Source organism: Brienomyrus brachyistius, chromosome 7, assembly GCF_023856365.1.
Source record: "Brienomyrus brachyistius isolate T26 chromosome 7, BBRACH_0.4, whole genome shotgun sequence".
Classification (NCBI taxonomy): Eukaryota; Metazoa; Chordata; class Actinopteri; order Osteoglossiformes; family Mormyridae; genus Brienomyrus; species Brienomyrus brachyistius.
In genome coordinates, this window is record NC_064539.1 from 20995006 (window position 1) to 21019210 (window position 24205).

General features: G+C 40.5%; 1 protein-coding gene across 6 annotated transcripts in view; it reads left to right on the top strand.

Moving 5' to 3' along the window:
- Positions 1 to 24205, top strand: part of LOC125746008 (paralemmin-2-like) — a 43299-nt gene that overhangs the window by 3834 nt on the left and 15260 nt on the right. For 2 of the 6 annotated variants that reach the window (XM_049019493.1, XM_049019495.1), the window contains exons 3-8: positions 755 to 885; positions 9143 to 9257; positions 9980 to 10001; positions 10851 to 10955; positions 11539 to 12252; positions 17734 to 17810. In XM_049019493.1, coding sequence (XP_048875450.1) covers positions 755 to 885; positions 9143 to 9257; positions 9980 to 10001; positions 10851 to 10955; positions 11539 to 12252; positions 17734 to 17810 — 1164 coding nt within the window. Of the gene's footprint in view, positions 1 to 754; positions 886 to 9142; positions 9258 to 9979; positions 10002 to 10850; positions 10956 to 11538; positions 13010 to 17733; positions 17811 to 22311; positions 22720 to 24205 lie in introns of those variants that run through there. The other 4 variants (XM_049019494.1, XM_049019500.1, XM_049019496.1 and 1 more) reach the window with 4 other exon arrangements.

Here is a 24205-nt window from a genome sequence, read left to right on the forward strand (position 1 = left end):
GTTTAAACTAAGAGGAAAACAGAACCTACATTCAGAAGATGTCATGGGTTTTATTCATATACTGTATAATGAGGAAGAATGTTCACTGGAAAGGCAGTTTTAGGCACAGAAAGCAAGATAAATAGCAGGATATGTGATGTTTGCTTTACTGTTAGTATAAACTGCGCATAGGCCTGACTCTCATCGGAAACCTCATCTGTAACAGTGATCACTTGACCCCAGAGCAATCCTTGGCTCTCATCCTAAATAAAGCAAAAAACGTGCTTTGAAAATGTGACACAAGGGGAACCTTAAAGAGCGTTACTGAAGCACATTAAAATTTCATTCGGTGCCTTAACGTTTAGTCATCGGAAGAAGCAGGCTGTCATTTGCGCTGTTTTCTGTATGCTCCGTTTACCGTACGTTTTTTTGTTTGTGCTTAGGTAAAGTCGATAGGGGACTTCAGATATATAATTTCACTATCACCAAAATCACTTGTTTTCCTGTACTTTGTGAAATTTGCAAAGTGAACACAGTGCATGCAGTAACTGCGAAATTGCAAAAAACAAATAGTTCTATGAGAAAACGAAAGCAATAAAGCTTTGTACCCCAAGTCAAAGAGTGTAACACAGTCCAGACACAGCCATCCCAGCACCACAGACACAGCCATCCCAGCACCACAGACACAGCCATCCCAGCACCACAGACACAGCCATCCCAGCACCACAGACACATCCAAGGCTCTGATTCGGATTGTTTTTATACTCTCCCCCAGTCCAAAGCAAAACGAGAACGATGGCTTCTTCAGGGGACATCAGCAGCGACAGAAGAGGAAGAGGAAGAGCGGCAAAGACAGATAGAGAAGGATGAGGAAGAGGTGAAGGAACTAGAGGAGAGCATTCACAGGTTAGTATACATATGTGTGTGTATATTTTATATATATACAGTATGAGTGTGTGTGTCCATTTCTTGTTAGATATTGTGTAATATGGCTCATATTTGTTATAATGTTCATCAATATATAATACACACTGTAGACCATAAGCAAAGAACATATTTCAGGGATGTTGGATTATACCACTTCAGTTTCAGCAAATGCTACAATTGAGGTCTTTATTTCATTTTATAAAGGTCACACCACACTGCATTGTTCCGTTGCGTGAAGGCAGGCTTTTTTTAACACCCCCTTTTGTTTAAAAATGTTTTGGATTCAGTCGACTTGATTCATAGTTGTGAGAAAATGATTTTTGCTCTTTACTGCTGCTACTTGCATCTCAGTTTTAGTGTAATAAATGAAGTGCATAATGGTTTATTGGGGGCGGGATATTGTGCCAGAAAGGACTCGGTGCTCATCCCCTCTATCCCTGAGCGTACATAACCTGAACATTACCACGCAGTGTGTTTTGCACAAGAGGCTGACAGCAGTTAACTTGTTTATAGTTGATTAGTACAGTGACATTTTAGTTTTACATTACAGTATTACAGTAAGTGACTACTTGAAAAATTATATATAATACATTTGTTCATGAGAAATTTTTGTTTAGTGGTCTGATCTACCCAGGGAAGGTTTTACATGTTTAATACTCTGGAGGTTATAGCAGACTTACAGGCCTGCAGTGATGAACCTGTAGCCCAGTTTTCTGCACTGTACATAGATAGCATTATTCTGTCCTGCCAGAAAGTAATATTCCGCAAAGGAAGGAGAAATGCTTTAAGTACGCTTATAATGTGAAGCCTAAGTCTTTAAGTATTCTGCGATGGAAAACATTGACGTCTTTTGAGTTTAATGTCTTCATTGATCTGGAAGACATCCTGACATGGCATGAAGTCTGAAGGCATATGTCACCTTCAGATGTACGGCACCTGCTTGCGGTGTGCAGACATGCTAACTTCTTCTGTGATGTTGGTGCTATGGAATGAGACAGCCTTGTAGTCCAAGCATTGGCCTGACGTGCATGTTGCCATCAGTCACTCACACTGCACATCCTATTTGCATTTTCTGTATGAGCAATAGAGTCATAACTTGTGAAAGATGCTAACTTAATGCCTGTAAAACAACATATATTTTATTTAAACCAGCACCAGAGTCGCTATACTGTAGTAGTGAAATTGAAACGGTAGTAACTGAGTGAATAGCAGTGTGCGTTTTATGGCTACTAGCTATCAAATTATACTAATATTTGAATGCCATCATAAAGTAAGCTATATTTAGGATAGCTGTCGTACAAAGATAGACAGCTCTCCGTTTAGCCTTCCCACTTTGGCTGCGATAACTACACTTACCGAGGAGCGTTAAGTAGTGTTATCTTAAATAACGGGCGTCTGTATTCCAAAGAGGCACAGACCCTTTCCAAAGCACCGCGCTTCCAAAAAAGGCGCAGTGACATCATTTTGGACCATTCACCCAGATTCCTGGGTAGTGAAATCTTTCCCACGGCCTACTTATAAACTAAGTAGTGGTAAACTATTCCTAAATTATAGTTATTGAGAAGGAGGAACAGATTGAATAAAGGGTAACAAAAATAAAACGCACAACACGCATACTGTATAATGGTGTTGCGATTAAGCAGCATACATACCTAATACTGTATTACAAGATCAACTCACACATGAGGGATTTAGTCGACTAATCAAATTATTTAAACCTTGAAATAAAGAGAAGAAATAATTTGCAATGCTATGCAGAGCAGGCATGGGAGAACGTACGTGGCAGTCCTTGCTATGCAATCATTTGCCCATAACAGCCCTATAAAATTTTGGTCAGTGGAGTGACTAGAATAAAAGATCGTGACTATAAATTTCTCGCTTTCAGAAAGAAAAATGCACCGGATTTAAATTCGCCTTTAGGCCGGTGTTGTCTCCGTTGTATCTTTAAAACTGGGATCTGATGGCTGCACCCTAAAAGCTTCCAGGAAAACGGGGGACGATAAAATGATGCATGTTTTCCGGGAAACGTCGCTGGCACTACAGTCTCGGATCCTGCCTTACACCGCCCGAATCTGTAAGTGTGTTTTATATGCTGTGTATTCCGTGGGGATTTTTTCCATTATATGAAGCCGTGGGCATTCGAGAAAAAAGGGATTCCCGGTCAATCGGGGATATATGGAAAGTGTTGATGAAATAAAACTACAATCATTGCGCACCTGAATCTGTTAATAAGCAATATTACCGTCTGTAGACGTCTTTTGTTTCATGTTACAAAGCTGCACCACAGAATCGCAGTATGAACAGTAGTATTTACACGTGTATTGGATTTTGCAGCTGGAATGAATTGAATTTATCACCTAGTCTGCTGTATCTGATATGCCGAGGCAGAAGCTGTATTCGCGTATTAGGTTTATTTTATAAATCCGCTTCATTTGCGTTTTTATATTGCTTCGTGTTCTTTTAAATGAAATCGTGTTATTCCTTGTTGAACAAAAAATAATGCGATTATTTGAAACCGGTAGTTTTTAAATGGCCGTCTACCAACGATTAAGTGCCGTGTGTAGTCCGCTCCTTTCTGTGTAATAATCGCCTGCATTGTGACAAAAATGCAGTATTAATATCAACTAAGCTAGCTAAATACTAACCATGACCGTATTAAAGCACGGATTTAATTATAGAAGGGAAATTAGAAAAACGTGTGTCCTGTACAGGCAAAAAAAGGGGGGGGGGATCCTTTTTTGCAACGCAGGTACAGAAATAAGAAGGAGAAACTGAACAAATATTATATAACCTTACGGTAGAAGTTAAAGGATGCAATAAAAATGAAGCTCTTTTACTGTAAAGGACGTTTATAGAACGCCACGGATTTCTGTAGATGTGAAGAAGTACTTCTGAAAATGCTTGAATGGGTTTAACTAACCTTTTCAGGAATGCGTCGTTGGGACATGAGGAAGGAGTTTTCCTCAGCAGTTTTAAAGTCTGATATCCCTAACTTAGCAGCTGTTTTTAATTGATTCAAACAGATAAGTGAATAAATGCTTCAAAATGAGATATTAGCCTCAATTTGGGAAATTGTTAACAATGCAGAAACGCAGGAAAACGTTCTTAAACCAATGATAATATTTACAGCTTCTGTTATCTATATTACCCCATAATAACCTTACATTATTAGTAACTTCTATCTGTTATGTGTCAAACAGCTGCAGGAAGTTTGACTGTGAATAGCCAGAAGCTATTTATTTATACTGTATTACTGTCTTAGGGGGTATTTATTTTATTTAGATTTCCAGACAAGCCGGTATCGAAGATGGATGGATGTATTTCCTGCCTGTATAGAAAGTATACATTTATATCGGAGTCACACAAACATTACCTTTATACATGCCCAAATATGTAGTCATTTGTGGATTGAACTCGTGTTGCTTTGGCAACTGGGGGGGGGGGGTCCGTGAAGCAGGATTTTTTTTGCTTAGCCGGATAACTAATCTGGGCTAAATGTAAGTGAACAGAGATAATGCCCATTTAGCCCAGACTACCTTAAATCCTATAGTTATACGGCTAAACAAAAAATCCTGCTGCGTGGAAGAGCCCCCCTCTTCAATTCTCGAGATGGCGTAACCTGAAGTACAGACCTAAAAAAATTAGGCATGGTTTACGGGTCTGGGAACAGTAAAGAAAAGTGAGATGCATATAATGCAAGTCAATTAAAATGATATGCTTTGGGATTTTTTTTTTATCGAATAAGGAAATCCAAAATTTCACCCATTTAAAAGCCTTGGAGATGGACTTCGAACGTAACACTCATGACACAATCCATTTCAAGACCTTAAGAAAAAATAATTTAAAAAAATCTTGTATAGCCTGCTATATATAATTAGAAGACCATCGAATGTAGTTTTATGACTATAAATTCTCAGAACTGTTGGATTACTGAATTTAAGGTGAGGACATGGCTTGTAACGACATGAAGCCTAATAACCTTTACATGTACCCTGTCTTGGACTGGGGGCAAAATCACACTCATACGTTCCAGTTCACCTGCCTGTTATCTAACTACATAGTTATTAATTGGTGCCTGTTGCTCTATCTGGTTAAGTGTGCAATTAAGTGTCACCTTGCAAAATGGCTGAAAAACAGTCTTGGGGTTGTCTGCTTACTTACCTACCTAAGCTAAGCTGACCGCAGCTAACCTAACCTGTGGGTTTTGTGGTCCTGGCCCTTGTCTTGATGTTGGCTCCCCTGGAGACTCTGGAATTTGGTTTGTTTTCTGCTTCTCATGAATGTTTTGGTCTTGATGGTGTGGCATTGATCTCTGCATGGGCTTTGTAAGTCAAGGACCTACTTTGACCCCGACTTCTTTGTTTTCAATTGGGTGTGGCGCGCTCCTTATTGCTGGGTTCCCAGCTAACATGGGGGAAAGTAGACCATGCGTGGGTCATGTGACACTATGACACTTAACATGACAGCCATGGCTGTTATATTTTGCCAGCTGGTTAGAATTTTTTCCAGTAAAAAAAAATCATTTAATACATTATTGCTTCTAAACAACTTTGTGTGTGTGTGTGTGTGTGTGTGTGTGTGTGTGTGTGTGCACCCCGTGGGAATCAGGTGTCCTGGCCAGATTGTACCCTGAACTTCCTGAGATAGCATAGACTTACTACGCCCCAGTGTTGGATAACTCGCTTGAGGAAAATGGATGTAATATTAGTATGGTGCCCCCTGCTGATTGAGGGTATCAACCACTTTTGAGAATGAAATTATTTAAAATGTTTTTCTTTTTAAAAAACATCCACTTACATAATTTGTGCAGTCTTTAATCACATATGAAGATTCTCAATGCTGGTTTGTAATTCACTCTAGCTTGTTTGTTTGTGTGTTTTGTATTTTAAAGCATTCTTTGCTATTTGTTTATGTTTATGTTGAGTGTTGTACCAAGCTTCAGTCAATTGATTGATTGATTGATTGATTGATTGATTGATTGATTGATTGATGGTTATTAGTCCCAAAGGAAACTGTGGGTTTACAGTAGCACAGTACACAAACATAAATAGTAAAAAAAGACATTTAGATATTAATGGACAGCAATACTGCCGCACCCACAACACGACAAACCACCTCAGGGATGAGAACCTGAGTGCAGCCATTTAATGTCCAAACGGGCCTGTGTGAGGTTTTTTTCTGGTGGCTGGGGTGCCAATCCTGTCACCAACTCCCAAGTTATTCCATGTAAGATGGAGGACCTCCTTATAGGGCTGGATGTAGGCTAACGTCACAGTTGCAGATTAAGGGTCTTGCTCAAGGGCAGAGTAGAATCACTCTGGGCATTTACGGGATTTGAACCAGCAACCTTGCTGGCATAGATCCCTAGCCTCAGAGCCACCACTCTGCTCATATAATAATAAACAGGGACTAAATGATTTGAATGTTACAGTGATGTCGCCCAACAAGAAAACCAAGTCTACATGTGGTTATTCTGCATGCTTAAGTATTATACCACTAGATGGCAGTATGGAAATGTTTCTGCTCACTTCGCTTCCAAAATTCCATTTTAGCAGTGCTGTGTACTTTGAGCATGTGAAGAATTATGTTGAATTTGATATATTTAAGAAATGTAAATGCTAAATTTCTCATGCATTCCTGTTATTTCTGTATCTCTAATTTTAACCATATAGACTAGAATCTTCTTGGTCTGCAATTCGCCAGTGTTTTTGACGCCATGATATTTTTTACTTATTGTTATAAAAATATACAAAATAAGTTTCTTAATACTTTCTAGTAGCTGTGGCCTTACATGTGTGTGTGTGTGTGTGTGTGTGTGTGTGTGTGTGTGTGTGTGTGTGTGTAATTAGGTTTATATTACATTGTGGGGACCAAATGCCTCCCACAACGAAATAAAAACCCGTTGTTTTGACGTTGTGTGGATCATTTTTCAGGTCCCCACAAAGATCTGTGAATGCAGTCAAAAAAGTAAAATGCCAAAAGACTCATATTTTGTTTTGTTACTTATGGTTAAAGTTGGGGCGGCATGGTGGTGCAGTGGTTCGCACTGTCGCCTCACACCTCTGGGACCCGGGTTCGAGTCTCCGCCTGGGTCACATGTGTGCGGAGTTTGCATGTTCTCCCCGTGTCGTCGTGGGGTTTCCTCCGGGTACTCCGGTTTCCCCCCACAGTCCAAAAACATGCTGAGGCTAATTGGAGTTGCTGAATTGCCCGTAGGTGTGCATGTGTGAGTGAATGGTGTGTGAGTGTGCCCTGCGATGGGCTGGCCCCCCATCCTGGGTTGTTCCCTGCCTCGTGCCCATTGATTCCGGGATAGGCTCCGGACCCCCCGCGACCCAATAGGATAAGCGGTTTGGAAAATGGATGGATGGATGGATGGTTAAAGTTACGGCTGGGTATCCCCCGCTTTCCCCATAGGAATGGAATGAACAGTTCCCACAAAAATTTTATTACAAACTTGGGTGTGTGTGTGTGTGTGTGTGCCCTGTGATGGACTGGCACCCCGGACCTCTGTGACCCTGCATAGGGTAAGCAGATATAGAAGATGGCTGGATGGATGGATGGATGGATGGATGGATGGATAAATTAGTGTTACTGGATCCATATGTGCAATACAGGCTTGTAAGGGGCCTGGAGCACAACCTAGGGCTGCAGAAGACCCTGGACAGAAGGACAGTGCATGACATGACATTTACAGCACCTGTACACACTATAGGCAACGTAAGGATGCCAGCGGCACGTCTTTGGGCTGGGGGAGGAAGCTGGAGTCCCCAAAGGGAGCTCATTGGGGGGACATGCAAACTGACACCAGTCGCTACTCAGTGAGACACCATGCAACCCAACTGTCATTAAATTCTCAGTGAAATCAGCAGATACTCAATGCAGTGTCATTTTTCAAACTGCGAAGATGGTTTTGTATGATCTGTGCAGTGGTTAAAATATTTAATCTTTTCTTTAATAAATAAATTGATTTTATGAAACTTTTTTATATCACTTAATACTATGTCAATGTCAATTGTTTAGCCCCATACAGTATGTAAGATGGGTGAATCATGATCCTAGTTGTATAGGCAAATTTTATTCAGCCCATTGTTATTTGTGGAATGTTAATAATCAAAACAATGTCAGGAAATGAGTAAGGGAAGAGACCTTCTGGCTCCCTGGTGATGGGTTTCCTGATTCGACCATAGTGTTTAGGAATAATACGAACAGATTTTTGGGCAGCTTATTGCCGCATGAGAAGCATGGGGGGGGGGAGGGGGGAAGGGGGCTTTTTTCTTGATATTATATAAATGTGTTTTCACTCGTGGAAGGCATAAATCAACAAACCGTTTCATTTCCGTAGCTTGCATGCAGCTATGGGAAGCAGTAGAAGCAGTAATGTAGTTTACCAGCTGTGTGAATTTTGGTGTCCAGTTATTAATTTGTCCACTGTTTCTTGATTACAGCATTTCTAATTTGGGGGGTTAGTTTGCTTCATGTCATACACATGAAGAACACATATTTCTGTTACGTGACTGCAATATGCGAACTCATCTCGGCTATGTCGACTAAGCTACACACACCTGATCAGCCATAACATTAAAACCACAGGCAGGTGCATTGAATAAGGTTAGATCGCAATCACAGTGGCACCTGTCAAGGGTGCCAGTATATATTAGGCAAGTGACCAGTCAGTTCCTGAAGTTGATTAGGTGGAAGCAGGAAAAGTGTGGTGCAAATTGCTGAAAAAGTTGATGCTGGCTGTCATAGAAAGTGTCAGAACACACAGTGCATGGCAGCCTGCTTGCTTATGGGGCTGCATGGCCACAGAGCGGTCAGAGACCCCACGCTGACCCTGCAATGGGCGTATGTGAGCGCCAGAACTGGACCATGGAGCAATGGAAGAAGGCGGCCTGGTCTGATGGGTTGTGTTTTCTGTTACGTGATGTGACAGTCGGGTGCGTATCAGAGCTGTTTTGGCAGCACGAGGATGTCCTACACAATGTTAAGCAGGTGGTTTTCACGTTGTGGCTGATCGGTGTATACGAAGGTTTATGATCATGATGCCTGTTGATTTGCAGAGTCACAGAGTGTCAGCAGGAAGACATTTCACAATAAGTTTGTATCCCCTCGGTTTTCAGCTTTAGGTTCCATAGCTGCATATCAGCTGGACTCAACAACACATCGCATCATATGTGGCTTTAACTCAAATGATGTATTTGCACATTAGCAGTTACCTTCTGTATTTCTGCAGACTAGAGAACGAGATTGATCAGTTGAAGAATGAAGAATCTGAGATTTCTGCCAAAGAACTAGTTCTCAGAGAAAGGCTGAGAAAAAGTCAGGAGTCTGGTGTTGATCGACTAAACGTGAGTAATCTGGTAATTTCAGTGAACTAAATGAAAATGCTTCATGGAATTAATCATTTAGTTTTGTCCCATTGAATATCTGTCAACCTCATACCCAGAGATGTGTTTGTGTGTGTGTGGTGTGTGTTGGGGGGGGGGGGGGGGGGGGGTTCAGCGGTATATTCCGGGCAGCATAGACCATAAGGAAAGGGAACACTCTGGATAGTATGCCAGTCCATCACAGGGCACACAAACATTATGGGCAACTGAGAGATACCAGTTCAGCAAAATGCATGTCGCAGTTTGCGGAGAGAAGCCTGTGTGACTCCCAAACGTATAGGGCGGATGTAAGATTCAAACCAGCGACCCTGAAGGGGTAGCGGTGACTGCATGTGTGAGCTGCAGAGCCACCTCCTCTCCCCATGCCGTTATGGAGTTTCCCCCCGCAGTCCAAAAGCATGCTAAGGTGACCTTGACTTACCAAATTACCTGCAGGTGTGAGTGGTGTGTGAGTCTGCCCTGTGATGGGTTGATGCCCCATCTTGGGTTGTTCCCTGCCTTGGTCCCATAAACTCCAGGATAGGCTCCAGTTCCCCCATGACCTTAAATAGTACAAATAGTTATAGAAAATGGATGGATGGATGGATGGATGGATGGATGGATGGATGGTTATATGATATATGCTTCGGTGAAAAGGTGTATTTCTAGATTATTGAACTCTGGATTATTTTCTTTGTTTATAGAATCCTCAAGAACAAGACAGAGGTGATGAGCGACGCCTTTCTGCAGAACATTATATTTAAGATCATCAAGGAATTTGCAATTACAATGTCTGCGATTACTATCTCATCTTTTTTATTCAGACAGGTTAGCTTAAACCATTCTAAGTGTGTAAACAATGAAATCAAGCAGGCTAACATCGCAAAAATGTTTCAATTTTATCTTAGTATAAAAGGAATCTGCACTGATGCTTAATAATACATCGTATTTTGGTGAAGCCTCTGTGAGGCCTCCTTCACTGTGAAAGCTGAAGTTCTGTCTTGGAAAAGGCATGCATTGGATTGATCTGTTCTAATGCAATGTTAACTTGCAACAGGTACTCTAGCCGTAGAACATCCTTTTGCTTAGATGTACTGATTGATAAAAACTAAAATCAAATTAAATTAAAAGTGTTCCTACTTAAAAAGCATTAATTTCCCTGCTGTTTCCTCTTTGCAATGACTCTTGATTCTGTCAGTTTATTTATCTGGCAGCTCGATCCTTTTTTCTGGCACAGATGTTTGTTCTGCCCTTAATATTTGTAAGCCAGGGGACCCCTTTTTGCTGCACACCGCCCCCCGTGGATTGTTTTCCTCCGGCCTCAGCTAGATGACTGAACTCCAATAAGAAGCCAATGACTCTGCATTTTGTCCACAATGATCCACCTATTCAGGGTGGATCCCACAAACTGAAGGGCTTATTGTTTTCTCTAATACTCAGTCACCGTTTTTGCTTTGCTAAGCATCGAGTTGCCTGAGGGAAAAAGAAACAGAGAAATGGCAGGTGTTTTGGGGGGGGGGGGGCATTGCAGTGTTTCAGTACAGAGTGTCATTTCCCTTTATGTTTTCTACCCAGCAGAGGCAGAGAATCACATCTCTTCCCAAAATCCTGACCTCCTGGAACTGCCCCCGCAAACACGACCTGCTGCTTTTGAGGATAAGAAGCTTTCAAAGAGGCCCGGTAGGTGTCGAAGGTTAAGGGGGTTCGAGTTAAGGTTATCTTATCAGTATTCCAGAAGATTACTACTGAAAATTTATTTAAAATATTGTTAGGTATGTGGTTTAATTTTAGATGCTGAAATTACCTTGTAATACACTTTGCTTTTTCAAATTATGGCATTTGTACTTAGTTTACATTTCACTATCAATTGTAAATTGTAATTTAAAATGTGCTAATTTGAATAAATATTTGCATTTCTGTGGTCTAGCACCTTAATGCAACTGCTATTAATGGTTTGTAGTTAGACTGGACACTGGGAACACGATAAGCACTGTAGTGTGTTGTGTTTTTGTGTCTGTGATGCACATTAAATAAACAAATGCCAGAGAGTTTGTGGGTTTAAAGTGTTGGGTTTAAATTTAGTGTCTTCACATGCAGGTTCCGGATAAAAACTGAAATGTGACTAAAAGAGACATCCCTAATGCCATTATTGTAGTTGACAACAATGAGGAATAAACTTACTAGGGAATAAACATTTATCACAGTTGCAATAACAGAATAAAACCTTGTGTCTCCCTCCCCCCACCCCCCTCAATTTAACCAGTTTGCGCCATGGAAATCTACGTACAAAAAGACAGGAAAACTGGAGATGCCGTGATACTCTCGGCCTCGGCTGTGAGTCCGCAAGAAGCCCAACACAGAGGTGTTAAGGTTTTTGACGACGGCTGCAAGGTGGTGTACGAGGTGCAGTCAGGGCAGCCTCCAGCCGTGGAGAACGGCCTCCACACACTGACCTCTTCAGAGGTAGATAAAATATTGCAGCTTGTTAACCAGTCTCACGGTCATGAGGCTGCAAGCAGGCTGATGGTCACTTCTCCTGACCCAGATACTGATGCAAGCAATGGGGGTCTGGGGAAAAAGGAGGCAAAGATGCACAAAGAAGCCAAGCTACTGATGATGCCTGGGTCACAAGGCAAGCAGGCAGCCAGTCAGACCAGATACGAATATAAAGAGGAAGTCACGGAGATGCCCGAGGCCTCGTCTGAGAAGCCCGTCACTATGTTATTCATGGGCTACCATAGTGTGGAGGATGAGGAGGAGACAAAGAGGCTGCTGGGGTTCAATGGCACAATTAAGGCAGAAATCGTGCTGATCGACGAGGACGACGAGAAGTCCCTTCGAGAGAAGACGGTCACCGATATCTCCACCATGGACGGCAACGCGGCAGACCTGGTTTCCGGTCAGCCTCTGTCGGACACGACCGAACCGTCCTCTGAAGGCAAGGACGAAAGTTCGGACAAGGAACTCCCAGCTCCAGGTAGTCAAAAGAAACCCCGGTGCTACTGCTGTTCTACTATGTGACCTTTTTACCCTTTTCACACCTGGAGCACATTTATCGAGGCTTTTCTTATCCCCAACTCCCACCCTGTTACTAACTGTATGCACATCAATTCCGTGACCTCGACGCCACGCGCCCTCTCTCAGCCGACATCGTCTTCAGAAAGATGAATGGCTGCATTATTTCTCCAACCATAACTGCATGGTAAGGGGGAGTCAGGGAGAGGAGTGAGCTGAACCTAATATACGTAAGATACTGAACCTAAACAAAAGTAACAATAAAATATACATTTTCACAGGAAGGACTTTTATAAAGTCGCAGAAATAATGATGCAGAATGAATGAATGAATGATGGAGACTTGGATATTTAGGAAATCAACATGTCATATATGATTTTACAGCGTAAATTCCAGCTCACGTGTGCAGTGTCGGTAACCTTCAGATTTGAATTCCTGCATGCATCGCCTTTCATATTCACACTCACCATTTGTCCAGTGGCCTTATTACAGTGAGGACCGTCCGAGCAATTTAGCGAGCTCGGCGATGGTCATTTTCTGATTTTCAAAAGTGAACTTACAAAACAAAATATTCCAGAAAAAAAAAAGATTTCTTTTCCACCAAAATGATGTTTTACAATAGAAAGCTTTTAATGTACATAGGATATATAAAGCACAGGATATTCTGTTGTCCATCTGTGCCTTTTTAACGGTGTATCAGTAGAAGATGTTTATTTCAATTTTGTAAGTTGTTCTTTATTAGCAACATTTTTAATTATAAGGGCATTATATTCATCACAGATTTCTAGTACATAAAGTTTTGATAAATCTTCAGTTGCATGTCCAGTATTTTAATTTTTCTAATCTCATTCGTGAAGAGGTTTAGGGTATAAGTATAATTTATCTCAGACTTCCTCACCAGATTGTTAAAATATATGATATCCAGACTTATACTTAAAATGTACGAGTACATAAATGAAATGCATAATAATGGTTTAATTCGAACATGTAAAACAGTCACTGCCATTTCTCTGCAACTGAAGTGAGCCGCAAGGTTCTGGTTTACATGGCAATTTACCACGGTGCTACTGCGGGGAACCTTGTGCTTTGCTGCTCTTTGAAACAGGCGTCACAGGAAAATTCTATATATATATTAAAGCACATTCAATGCGGAAGACATGACATGAAAGGGATTTTACTCTGTTTACAGCCTCTCTTCAGTTCTGTTTTCAGAATGAACTTTTTCATAGTAAATCTGGTGAAATCTACAGGGAACTTTTTATGGGTAATGGCTTAAACTTTCAAAGGTGAGCAAGCCTTTGTTTGATGTGGCATTTATATTTATATACACCCATATTAAATATATAATATGTGTAAATCGGCAATATTAGCACACTCAACATGAAAATGAGCTAAGAAAATAGATGAAAGAAATAGAAGTTAAAAGTAAGTTATTGAAACGAAGCCATTTTAAAGAGGAACACATACAGGGATGAGTAACCCAAGGCTTTATTCTTATCTTGTTGGCTGCTGTCAGTCGTTCTCCTTAATATTCACACTCATCCGAGTGTTGATAAAAAAATTAATGCCAGTCCAGCATGATCAGATGTGTTTTGCAGAATCAGTGATAATTATTCAGGATAGAAATCTGAACCGGCACAGTACACGTTTCTGTGAATCACGGGGGAAGGATTTATCAGAATGCAGGCAGAGTCACTTATCTTCTGCAGTACTAATGATCTTTCTGAAAACTGAACTGAAAACACTTAAATGCAGTGGATAATTCTGCTAACATCCGTATCTGCTACAAAGCCAGGAGAAACGCTTTCCTAAAATATACATTAGAGCGAAAATATAAATTAGACTTTAGTTGAGACCATTTGGATGAGAATTCTCCCTGGTAGGTAGATAAGACGTTCATCTCATGGAGATCAAAGACTATCTCTGTTTCTATTACATTATCCCTGAGTAATAGGTGTGTAGTAATGTGCTAAGGCAGTTGACTTATATTTCTGATACATTTTAAACATGCGTTTCACGCAGAGAGACTGTTTGGGGAGTACATTTTTGCTTACACCTTGAATGAGACTATTTCTTAGAAACTCCCTGGTATGAGATGTTAATGAAGAATGAGGTTAAAATATTGGGTCAGTGATACTTTTTCTCTGAAGGTAAAGTAGCTTGTTGATTTCAGCGGACTGACATGTAACCTATGGTTTGCCATAATTTTCGGGGTTTTTAGGTATGTTTTCAGTCAGTGTTATGGCTGTCAGCGTTTTACTTGAGAAATTCACCCTAACCCTGCACGAAAGGCGGGGAGTAGGGATACGGAATGATGTTCTAGAAGATATTACTAGAATGCCTACCAAGAACTGCACACATCCATTATTGATATTTTGGATAATTACAGCAATTATTAAATATATATATTAGAATTTAAAAAAAAGAATAACTTAGCATATACAGTATTAATTTATAAGTCTATATTTCAGTGCCAAAAATTGTCAGTCTTTCAGTGCCATCATTTCTGAAATTGCTATTGAATTTACGGGGGGGGGGGGGGGAGGGGTTATTTATATATGCATCATTTTGATGTGCTGAATTTTAGCTTTTTTGCATAAGCATAGCAGGCCCACAGATCTGTTGTCTCTGTACTGATAATCGGATTATTTTTATACAGTTTTCATAATCGCAGACTGGCCATAATTTCGCTTTGATTTGAGATGTGGGGTTGAAGCTTTAGTAGCATTTTTTTTGTGTGTGTGTGTTTTAAAGAGAAATTAGATCCTGCTCTGACTTTAATTGAGATCTGTATTTTTGTAACCTGCGATGTGTTTTAATGTTTCCACCCTCTCTTGCTATTATAATCTCTTCGAGTATCTCTTCCTCTCATCGCCAGTTGCCATGACATGCTTGTATGTGGCTGCTCTTTTGTATGGTGTAGTCAAATAAACTGCGTTTCTGCTGTGCCCACTCTGTGTGTCTGTGCTGTAATTCTTTCCCTAACATCCTCTGCCAGTGCTAAGACACTGTAGTTGCATCCAGTAGAACTAACCTCACTTTTCTCTACTTTGTCTGCCTGTCACCTCCAAGACTGCCTTACTCACATTATTCACACCCCCACGATATCAGCCCAAATTTACACCGTCACACTTTCTACACTTTTTTTCACTGGAAAAAAAAATCTGCGTAAACCTAGAAAATATACTTCCGTGGTTCATGCCACTATGAAGTAACTTTATTCATAAAATCAGAGCCTAATGAATTATCTTGTTTGCTGATTTTGTACTAGGATGAATGATTCTTTTTATATTATAATTGATCCTCCTTTCTTTTGTTTATTTTCTCCATTTGTTTGAGGTTTAAACATGAGCATTGTGTGTGTTTTGTTACATTGTTTTCTGGGATTTTGCTAGATTGCCATCCAGTTACACGTGCTTAAAACCTGTAGCTAATTCTGACCACAATAAGAGCTGAGCAGGGGGCTCCCACTGTGTGATGCTCCGCTGCGTCAGTTTTCATATTGCAGGATAATAATAATAGTAATTATACATTTTATTTGTGACAGGCACTTCTCACACCCAGTATGCTACAGTAAAAAAAAAAAGAGAAATTGTTGGTAAAAGCAAATTAGCGATAAGATTAAACAGGCAGTAAAACAACACAAAAACCAGTATAGAATAAAACAGCGGCTAGAGGCAATAGTAATAGTAATATTAACTAGATAAATTAAAACAAAGAACATAATAGTATTTTATTTGTGTCCCCCTCAAGTAAATACGATCTAAATAAGTGGATCTTGAGTCATTTTGGTAACACTTTACTTAAAGCACTCATGTATAATGCAATATAGATACCATCATAATGCGTTATAATGCATTTATAAAGTATTATAAACACTGCTATAACTATTTATAAAAAGGCGTAATACATTATAGCCATGTGTATTATGCATTATGACTGCTCTATGAAGCTTTCATCTATAATGCACCATAAATATGGCTTATACTGACCATTATAATGCCTTATGAAGGTATGTATAATGCATTATGATGAATGCTTTAAGTAAAGGGCTACCGTCGTAAAAACTTTGAGACTGGGTGCAGTTTTCACATCATTTATAATATTGAGAGATGTACCCAGCAATGTTTAAGCATGGCTAACCATCATGCCAGGCTATGACATTCGCCCAAGATCTGTCAGATGAACAGATCTGCCAATTGTTGGAGGGACTGAGGAAATGCAGGAAGGGGTGGAGCCCAAACCTCATCAGTGGGCGGTGGACGAATGGGAGGGTCCGAGTTAGAGGGGAAAGGGAAGTGAGTATTAATCGCTGTATATTGTATCAATAGCCTAGGTCTACCGTGTTGTTTAGGTTGCTGTCGCCGTAGCAACAGATGAAACATGAAACAAAAACATTCATATCTGCGTTCATTTCATTACATCCCATATATGACGATACATGGCTCAGCAGGTTGGGTTGGCAGAGTCACTTCCCCATTGAAGCCAAGAGCACAAGCCCTTAACCCCCAATTAAACCAAACGCTGGGTGATCCTGCTTTCGCAACTGTATGTCGCTTTGGGGAAAAAACCGTCTAAGTAAATGCAAATGTTAAATTACTTAGAACTGCATCCCAAAGAGGGAACCTGGAAGAGATGGAATGAGCATCCTGTAACCCGCTTTAGTCTCATCTGTCCTTAGTTTACGCACACATATAAATATTCGCATCCATTCCCGTATTTTAGGGCAATTTTCCTCTTCTCTCTCGGCTTTTGTTTTGAGATACCAGAAAAGTCACATGCATAATTCTGAATTCAAAACTCTGCTGCCTGGCGCTTATGTGTGGAGTGAATGAACAGCAAAGGAGGAACTGTAAAGTAAAAATAAAAGTTACAAAGTAAAATAACACTTCTCATTACAAGCAATTGTTTCAACATTACTATATTAATGTGAATATGCATTGTTTTAACGCCAGCTTCACGTTAAAATTAATAGGTTTTATGTTTCCAATAACCTCTCTCAGATAAGCCTGTTCTCTGTTGAACAATGATCCTCTTGACTGGCTAAATAAAGGACTGAAGTGAAATTCAAATTTAGGAAATTTCCTCTCCCACGCATCCTCATCTCTAAATCAGTCCTCAGAGGAGAATAACGCTCTACATTATATGAATAACATAGCTTTGTGGTCATTTCTGACCTCAGGTGCTTTGCTTACAAGTACACCGTGCTCTGCCAAAGTAGCCACGAAATACACACGACAAGTACAAGATCCTGTATATTGTGTAATTAATCAGTTTAATCGGTTATTATACTTGTTTAGTTTTCTGCCATAAATTAAATCAAAGATACAATTGTTTTTTTTTGTTTTAAAAATGGTGAAAGGGAAAGGGTTATGTATTGGTAATTCAGTAAAGGTGTGTTTGCTTTTGTGCACCCAGTGCTGAGTGACGGTTTGCTTGACAGGCCCAGTGCTGATGTCCGAGCTGATGAAAGCAGACTGCCATGTACTGGCTGGTGCACAGATTATCAGCACTGCAACGGTGAGTTATTCGGTTCCATTTATTTCTCCAGTCTTTTTCCAAAATGTAAAATAAGGCATATCATGGCTAGTATTACATTCTGTATTTTGGCAGAGGGTTCAAGATTCCCTGCTCCTTGTTTTATTTTGGTGTTGCCCTCCTGTCTCCTTCCTAGCGTGACCCTAAGAAGCCACGCCTGTTACTCGTTTGCCTTACCTCTCGTTCCTGGCCCCGATAGTAATCACTCCCAGATGCCTCTCATTAGTTTCTGCATATAAGTGCTTCCCAATCCTGTTTTCCCCAGTCCTGTGTTCCCTAAGCTGGTCATTGACATCGTACCTTTGTGTTTCATAAGTTCATTCCACAAATTCTCTATAGGATTTAAATCCAGGCTTTCAGCTGGCCATTCCAAAACATGGAATTTATTGCGCTGAAGCCATCCTCCAACTTGGAGGAATGCTTTGGGTCGTTGTCTTGTTTAAAGGTCAATTGACGTCCAAGCAGACTGCTTCAGGTTCCCCTGAAGCATGTCCAGATATTGCTCCTTGTGTCAATTTCCACTTCCGGCCTAATCTTCTAAGGGTCTTAACTGTCCCAAACTTTTGATATCTCTGCACAGTTGTCTGGACTTATGACCTCTGTACTCCTAGTTGCCTGGCTATGGCAACTCGGGAGTTTCTGCATTATTGCTGTTCATAGGTCTTCATAGTGTTCTTTTCCCATGTTGGATCGAGTAGAAATGAGGCATTAGCAGGTACCTCTGGCCCTTTAGGCAGCCCTGTGTGCGCCACCTGAACTATTACAAATTAATTGCAATCAAGAACCATTAGGACACACATGAAAACCATTTGAGGATAATTCACACTGTTGCAAACACAGAAAAGCACCAGATCGCACTGTTGCATGTAAATTTTGGGCCTACTAATTTTGTAACTTCATTAACTGAACTATGAATAAAACCACTGAAAATGAAAGAGCTGTTGAAATCAGTCATGGCAATAAAAGAGATTGGTTGACACATTGTAAACATCTCATTAAACTAGGATTCTGTTTATCCCCCTAACCTTTTATCACAACATTTTGGGTAGCCTTCCTTCTCATATAAAGCATCCTGCAGGCTGTGGCCTGACACCATTACCAAAACTGGTGAATATTCTAAGGGAAAGGGGTTCCAAGGGGCTCGCAGCCGCAAGTGACACTGAGAAGCACAACCTCCGTGGACCTAGTAAATAGCAGAACAAGCTAAAAATGGAAATAGCCCATAAACCGCAGAAAGCCATATAACTGGTAGAATATTCACGCATCACCATCAATGCAGCCACACATAATGAAAAGCCTTGGAAATCACTCCTTCTGTCTTTGACTTCCCAGTCACTCAGGTTTAGTGTTCTGACGCCTGTGCCTGGCGCGAGTAAATTGCGATGTCCTGTTGTTTTAAAAGTGTTCGTTTGAAATTTCAGGTAGAAAGAAAACAAACAAATACTTCTCACAAATGCCTAGTTTAAGACGTTTTCTCGATGGCCGGGTTTGGATAAGGTTGGAGCAGATGGTAACACTTCACTTCAGGGGGCACAAGTCAGTTACTACTCAAGTGAAAATCATGAACTAATATAGTAACTCCATGAAACGTATGAACCGTTATGATTGATTCATGATGAACGAACATCAGATCATTATGTAATTAAGACATGGTTTCTGGTTAAATAATATATCACATTAGAGTGTACTATTACATTATTTGTGTCCCCTTACGAAAAGCATAACTGAGTAGATTATTACTCTCGTTTACTTTTACATGGAGAGAAGCAGAGAAGATTTCTGGTGGTCCGTTTCCTGCAAGGACCTCCGGATCCTGTCTCTGAGCTCCTTTTCAGCTGGTCACATTTTCTTTGTGAAATACAGGAAGCCAACTAAACAGCCACTCTTACAGTTGAGATCTTTACTGGAACACTTGAAAGCAGGGTCGGCCAAAAGAAGGGGAGCGTGACCCCTTCTGAATTCCTTGGAAGTTGAGTTAGATTCATTAGAATTTCGAGCTCATGGGCCATTTTTTGGAACGTTAGAAATGTTATGTCGCTTGTTTCATAAATTATTTTCCCCGTGCATGATGGCAGCCTGCAGATGGTGTATTGCTGAATATATTACCACACCCAGCCTTGTTCAGAAACCTTACGCTGACAGTCGTGGGACTCTACAGCAGTGTGCAGCAGCAGATTGATTTGTCCTATGCATCATAATAACTCGGAAAATTAAGTCACCAACAAATTATTTATACTTGATGATTGTGACCGAAACCCTGTGATTATCACATTATTCAATTTTATGCCCAAGAGTCTGAAAAATAGCCCTCCTGAGAGACATATTTTTTGTACCAGATTTGATACATCTGTTCAGTTAATTGCTTAATTATTTGATTACGGTTTGGGAAATATTCCATAGTAAACAGTAGCGTGTTCTTACCTAGTATTTTTACTAATCGTTTGCTGGGAATCAGAAGCAAGACTTATACCACCTAGGAGTGGAATGGTTGCAATTTCCACTCTGGTCTGAAATATTTGGCTGGCTTTTACTTTGAGAATATGATGCATATGTACATCTAGTTCTTTGGGATGGCAATCCACCACAGGGTGTGTACAGACAGTATGAGCAATTCATAGACACATTCGCTTAAATACATGTGTTAGGACTGCGGGAGGAAACTCGAGTACCTGGAGGAAATCCGTGTAACCCAGGGAGAACATTCCAGAGCATACTCACCCCCACCCCACCCCCGATTGGCACTACTTTATATTATTCTTATTTATTTATTATTCAATCCTGTATATTTTTCCACTCCTTCATGCTGCTGTATTTATTGTCTTGTACCCTGTTTCACACTTTTAGCCCTGTGAAAACCCCTCCCTTGTCAGTTGCTGTTGTATGTTGCACCGTGGCCCCCGGGGGACACCGTTTCCTACCACTGCATGCCTGTATATGAATGGTATGACTATAAAGTCCACTTGACTTGATCCGACATTCAAACTGGAGGTGAGCCACTCAGGACAGCACAATTCAACGCAATTTTGCAGTTCATAGATCACTGCTAGTGCAACTGACCTCAGTAATTCAGGTTAAATAGATCTTATTCTCTACCTATGGTCAGTTATGTGTTGTCTTGGCGACAATTTATGATGTCACTCACCCTTCCTGGCAGATGAATGGTTTAGCCCAGAGGTCCCCATCTCTTCTTCCCTAAGCGCCAAATTCCACCAGCAACACAAAGTGAAGTTCCACTGCAGTGGGATCGATTGCTTGCACCATTCGATTGTATTTGGTATTTGATTGTATTTGATTTTGGTGTGGAAGGGGATTGGAATCTACCACTTGGTGACAAGTGCTTTAACCAGTACTTAACCCCCTCGCGACCTGCCAAGGGTGTTGTACCAGTTTGCTGGAGGCCTGGGTCAATTTTGCTGGAGAATTTAATTTTTTTGGAGTTGCCAAATTGGAGCTTCTGAATTTTCCAAATATTTAGTTTTTCTGAAGATTTTTCCAAACTGGTAGATTTCCCCAGCAAATGACTGAAGACAAAAAACAAGACATAATTCTTTAGAATAAATGGAGCTATTTATTTAACTACATGGCAGCAAAACATTTAGCAGTTGCATGTAGTAATTGCATCCTTCTGTTGTTTTCAACACTACTTTTGCTTAAAAGAACGATTTTCAAAATTTGCTGTTCATGCACCTATTCAGGCAAGATTTGGTTCTTTGAACAAGAAAATGATAATAATCACTGCACTTCTACGAAGACTAAAAGGAAGATTGAAGATTAACAAGGAACCAACCTAGCAAACAGGCATGATTGGCCAGAAAGAATTAGGCGGGAGAAATGTTTTAAAGTACCACCAGTAGATGACTCTGCTTGAATTAAATTAATCTTTTAGGGTGAAACTTAAACATGGATGCGTGAGAAGACAAAAGGCTCCCAGGGGTGCGGGAGAATCGTTCCAAATGCAGGAGACTCTCATGAAATGTGTGAGACTTGGCAAGTCTGGCCCTCCTGTATGAGGTGGGGTCTCAAAACCATCTGCTTACAATTCCTGTTGACACCTATACATACCCTCATGATACAGAATAATAAGATTATCAAGTGAATTGAAATGTATGACAAACAAAACTCTGTGGACCTCCTGTCAGATTCAGATGTTAACTGCAATTACACTCTTTAACCGATGCTGGCATTTCTGACCTCATTCGTTTAGTCACTTTTTGTAACAGTATAGTGTTAATGGTTAATTCATTACATTATGAAGAAACGCTAGAAGTCAGGGAAGTAGCTCATCACTGAACAATATATTTCTGTTTTTAGATATTGTAATTTAATAAGTTTCGGTTGTTAATAAGCTTTTTGGCATTCATAATTACTAATGATAATTCTTCACAAAAATGTATTAAGCTTTCAGCGTCTAATTTTCACCCCCAGGCCAGTGTTCCGTTTGTTTTTCACAGTCAAATAGGAAACAAAGGCAGGATAAGGGCCAGATTGTTTCAGTGGAATGGGGGGGGCAGTAACCCGAGCTAATACACGGGAACTCGTTTTGTTGCGTCGTAGTAATCAGAGTCCCATTGCGCTGGAACGAAACAGAAACCTCCAGAACTACACTATCCATTCATTATTCAGGGTCGTGCTTCAGAGGAGAGAAGCAGGACACGGGATCGAGCTTAAATTGTCAGTGTTATGCAAGTCAGTCCCCCCGCAGACAGCAACACAGCGCTCTCACATTCCACACGGATTCGCCGAGTGTGCGCATCTCCCAGGTCCGGCGCAGGACGGTTTGTACGCTAATACTGTACGCGCGCTCCGTTATTATCTCACTCGACCGGAACGGAAACCAATATCGCTCCGGAGTGCAGAAGATTATTTCTCCGAAATCAAGTCCAGTGATGAGGTAAATTACTAAATGCATAGAAACTGTGTGCATGCGTGTGTGCATATAACAGATTTTCTAATGAAAGTTTTTGCTATTTTTAATCTATTCATTCGAGTATGAGCTGTAAACATATTTTATATATGTATACTTTATAATTTATATATAATTTTAACGATTACTATTCCATTACTGTTATTCGAATAATCTGTGCTAGAAAAGACAGAGAGGAAGAAGCACGAATGGCATAGAATCATAATGCCAATTTTAACACTTCGTAGAGTTTATGAAAATTACAGGCTTCTCAGTAAATCCACGAAGGACAAGGTGTCGTGTACACATTACATTTTAAAGCGTCAGGGAGCTGCACTACTGAAGAGTGTCCTACTTTAGTGTAAAGATATCTGTGGTTCAGCTCGGGTCTCTGCGCTGGATAAGCAACAAACCAAATCAGTGACACATTTTGCAGTCACACCCATGTCCTGCACGCAGCGGCTGTCCCATAACTATTGTTATAAAACTGTACATTGTAAACAGCAAGTATATATTCAAGTCTAAGTCTAAACAAATCCTGAAGACTAGGAAAATTATTCCATAGGATACTACATTCTCTACTGCAATGGTAAGAAAATTATATTTAAATAATATATACATTTCACTATTAAATCTTAATAATAGCAAACACTGGAAGTGGAATACCGTCAGGCCAACATAACTGCAGCTTTCGTCACATGAAAACTGTAGACTTACTTTTATGAGGTTCTCTAAATGAGATGTGGAATGAGGTTCTGTAGATGAGATGTGGAATGAGGTTCTGTAGATGAGATGTGAAATGAGGTTCTGTAGATGAGATGTGGAATGTGGCTCTGTAGATGAGATGTGGAATGGGGTTCTGTAGATGAGATGTGAAATGAGGTTCTGTAGATGAGATGTGAAATGAGGTTCTGTAGATGAGATGTGGAATGAGGCTCTGTAGATGAGATGTGGAATGGGGTTCTGTAGATGAGATGTGGAATGGGGTTCTGTAGATGAGATGTGGAATGGGGTTCTGTAGATGAGATGTGGAATGAGGCTCTGTAGATGAGATGTGGAATGGGGTTCTGTAGATGAGATGTGGAATGAGGCTCGGTAGATGAGATGTGGAATGGGGTTCTGTAGATGAGATGTGGAATGAGGCTCTGTAGATGAGATGTGGAATGGGGTTCTGTAGATGAGATGTGGAATGGGGTTCTGTAGATGAGATGTGGAATGAGGCTCTGTAGATGAGATGTGGAATGGGGTTCTGTAGATGAGATGTGGAATGAGGCTCTGTAGATGAGATGTGAAATGAGGTTCTGTAGATGAGATGTGGAATGAGGCTCTGTAGATGAGATGTGGAATGGGGTTCTGTAGATGGGATGTGGAATGAGGTTCTGTAGATGAGTGGTGGAATGACTCTTGCTGGGTGCTTTAGAGAAGCTCATGGGAATTATGTCTGCATTCTAGCAGCTCAATCAGGAATTCTTTT